The 2203-nt window shown below is 43.8% G+C and overlaps 1 protein-coding gene across 1 annotated transcript in view; it reads left to right on the forward strand.

Moving 5' to 3' along the window:
• The window catches only part of baiap2l2b (BAR/IMD domain containing adaptor protein 2 like 2b), a 73648-nt gene extending 71838 nt beyond the window's left edge, over nucleotides 1-1810 (forward strand). The window contains exon 12 of the mRNA XM_048617353.1: nucleotides 1735-1810. Coding sequence (XP_048473310.1) covers nucleotides 1735-1810 — 76 coding nt within the window. The remainder of the gene's footprint in view (nucleotides 1-1734) is intronic.
• The last annotated feature ends 393 nt before the right edge of the window (nucleotides 1811-2203 follow it).

The raw sequence follows: 2203 nt of genomic DNA on the forward strand, positions 1-2203 counted from the left end.
GGTCACTGGACCCGAAACATTAACTCTGTTTTCTCCTCCACAGATGCTGCCAGACCTGCTGAGCTTTTCCAGCAACTTTGTTTTTGTTCCTGATTTACAGCATCCGCAGTTCTTTTGGTTTTTATGTTGGTCTTTATCTGCTTCTCATATTCAGCCCCTTGTCTTTCTTCTCTGTCCATCTCCTCCAGGAAAAGGTTAAACTTCAGTACACATGCAATATTCTGTGGTCGATCACTCGGAAATGCTCAGGAATTAAAACTCCTCAAAATAAAATTATCGATCACTTTCCTTGTAATTGTAGAAATGTAGGAGAAGGCTGTTCGATGGTCAGTCAGATTTTAGCAAATTAGTTAACGAGGAATCCAAAAATTGATAAAGTTGCTCTTATCTTAACAGACCTTAGAGCTGCCCTCACATTACAGAGAGATGACTGATGGGGGTTTAATCTGAGGGTCACCATGCCTCAGGTGAGGGGGAAGCATGTGAGAAGAAGAGTCCTTCATGGTAACCCCAGCTGGTGTGTGAAGTGAACCCACACTGTTGGCATTGCAAATGAGCTGTCCAGCCTCCTGAGCTAACCAACCCTATTTCTGTTGCTTATGGTCTTATATTTAAGGCTGAGAGAGCTAGGAGGGGAATCGAAGGGGTTTTGGGGAAAGGGCAGGAAAGTGTCGGATCAGCCAATATCCTATCGAATGGTGGTGCAGGCTCGAGGGGCTGAATGGCCTACTCCTGTTCCTATTTCCTATGGTTTTATGTTCTGATGGACCTCCTTAGCAAGGAGTCTACTCACTTTCTGATTGGGTGTTGGGTGGGTGTTGTGTCACAAGGAAGAACATATTGGGTGAGCAATGGTGAGTGTGGGGACAGGCTGATTAGCAGTAGGAGCGCTTGGTAACATCTCCAAACCCTACCTCCAAATAAGTTTGACAACTCGTGTCGAGCGATGAAGAAGATGGTGGTGTATTGGTCGAGTCACTGGCTGAGTAATCCCGACATCCTGGGCTAATGTTCTCAGAGCATGGGTTCAAATCCCACCATGGCAGCTCGTGAACTTTTGTATTCAATGAATAAATCTCAGACCAAAAGCTAGTTTCAGTCATGGCGCGTGTAAGGCAATAATCGATTGTTGTAAAAACCCATGTGGGTTCAGTCGTATCCTTTGGAGAAAATAATATCATCATCGTGTGACTCCAGACCCACAGCAATGTGGTCGACTCTTAACTGCCCTCTCAAAAAGCCAAGCGGGTCACTCAGTTCAGGAGGCAATTAGGGATGGGCAACAAATGACACCCACATCCCATGAAAGGAAAATAGATGCATGAAATGTCAAAGAAAACAACTCTTTTGTAAAGAAACCTAAATCTAGAAGACATGTTGTAGAAAGATAAAGGGGTCTCTCATTTAAGCCTCATTTAAGATTTGAGGAAGAAATTCTTCTCTCATGGGGTCCTTAGTGTTTGGAGTGCTATTCCCCAGGGAGCAGTGGAGTCTGGGACACGTATCTTATTTAAACGGAGTTAGACAGATCTTTGATCTACAGGAGTCAAGGGCTATCAGACGGTCCAGGCAAGAAAGAGGGGTGCAAGCCATATCAGATTAGCCACAATCTCATTGGATGACAAAACAAGTTTCAGGGCCTACACTTGCACCTACTTCTTGTGTTCTTCTGAAATTTGGAAGACGGAGGTGAGAACGGGAGTGGTTGCTAATTATTCTTGTCTTTATTCACAGGGGAACTAATCCATTTTCCACTATCAAGCTGCGGCCTACTGTCACCAACGACCGATCAAGACCCTTTCTGCGATAAAAATGGCTGGTGTGGATGTCTTAAAAAGCAAAGCAAGTTGCACTTTAAGCTGCTGGGGAAAGCATGATCAGTAATGTTGATTTTTTTTCCAAACCTTTCTAGGCACTTTAGATGCCAGAGGCAAATAAAAATATCTTCATTTCCACTGGAAGGCCAATTCAACAAGAAAAGTTTTAATGCTTCAGGATGCCTGTATTTGGGAGTCTTAATGATTAACACGCTAGTTATAATAGATAAAAGGTGAATGAGTCCACTGCCTTGTTCAGGGAGTCTTGATTCATTGAACACACGGAAACATTGTTAATGATCAAGGACTGGGCTTCCAGAGGTGGGGGATAGAGTTTATGATGAGCTTTAACTCACTTCAGTAGGAAGCACAGCTCCTTCACCTTG

The sequence above is a fragment of the Rhincodon typus genome, chromosome 37 (assembly GCF_021869965.1).
Source record: "Rhincodon typus isolate 14 chromosome 37, sRhiTyp1.1, whole genome shotgun sequence".
In the NCBI taxonomy this organism is placed as follows: domain Eukaryota; kingdom Metazoa; phylum Chordata; class Chondrichthyes; order Orectolobiformes; family Rhincodontidae; genus Rhincodon; species Rhincodon typus.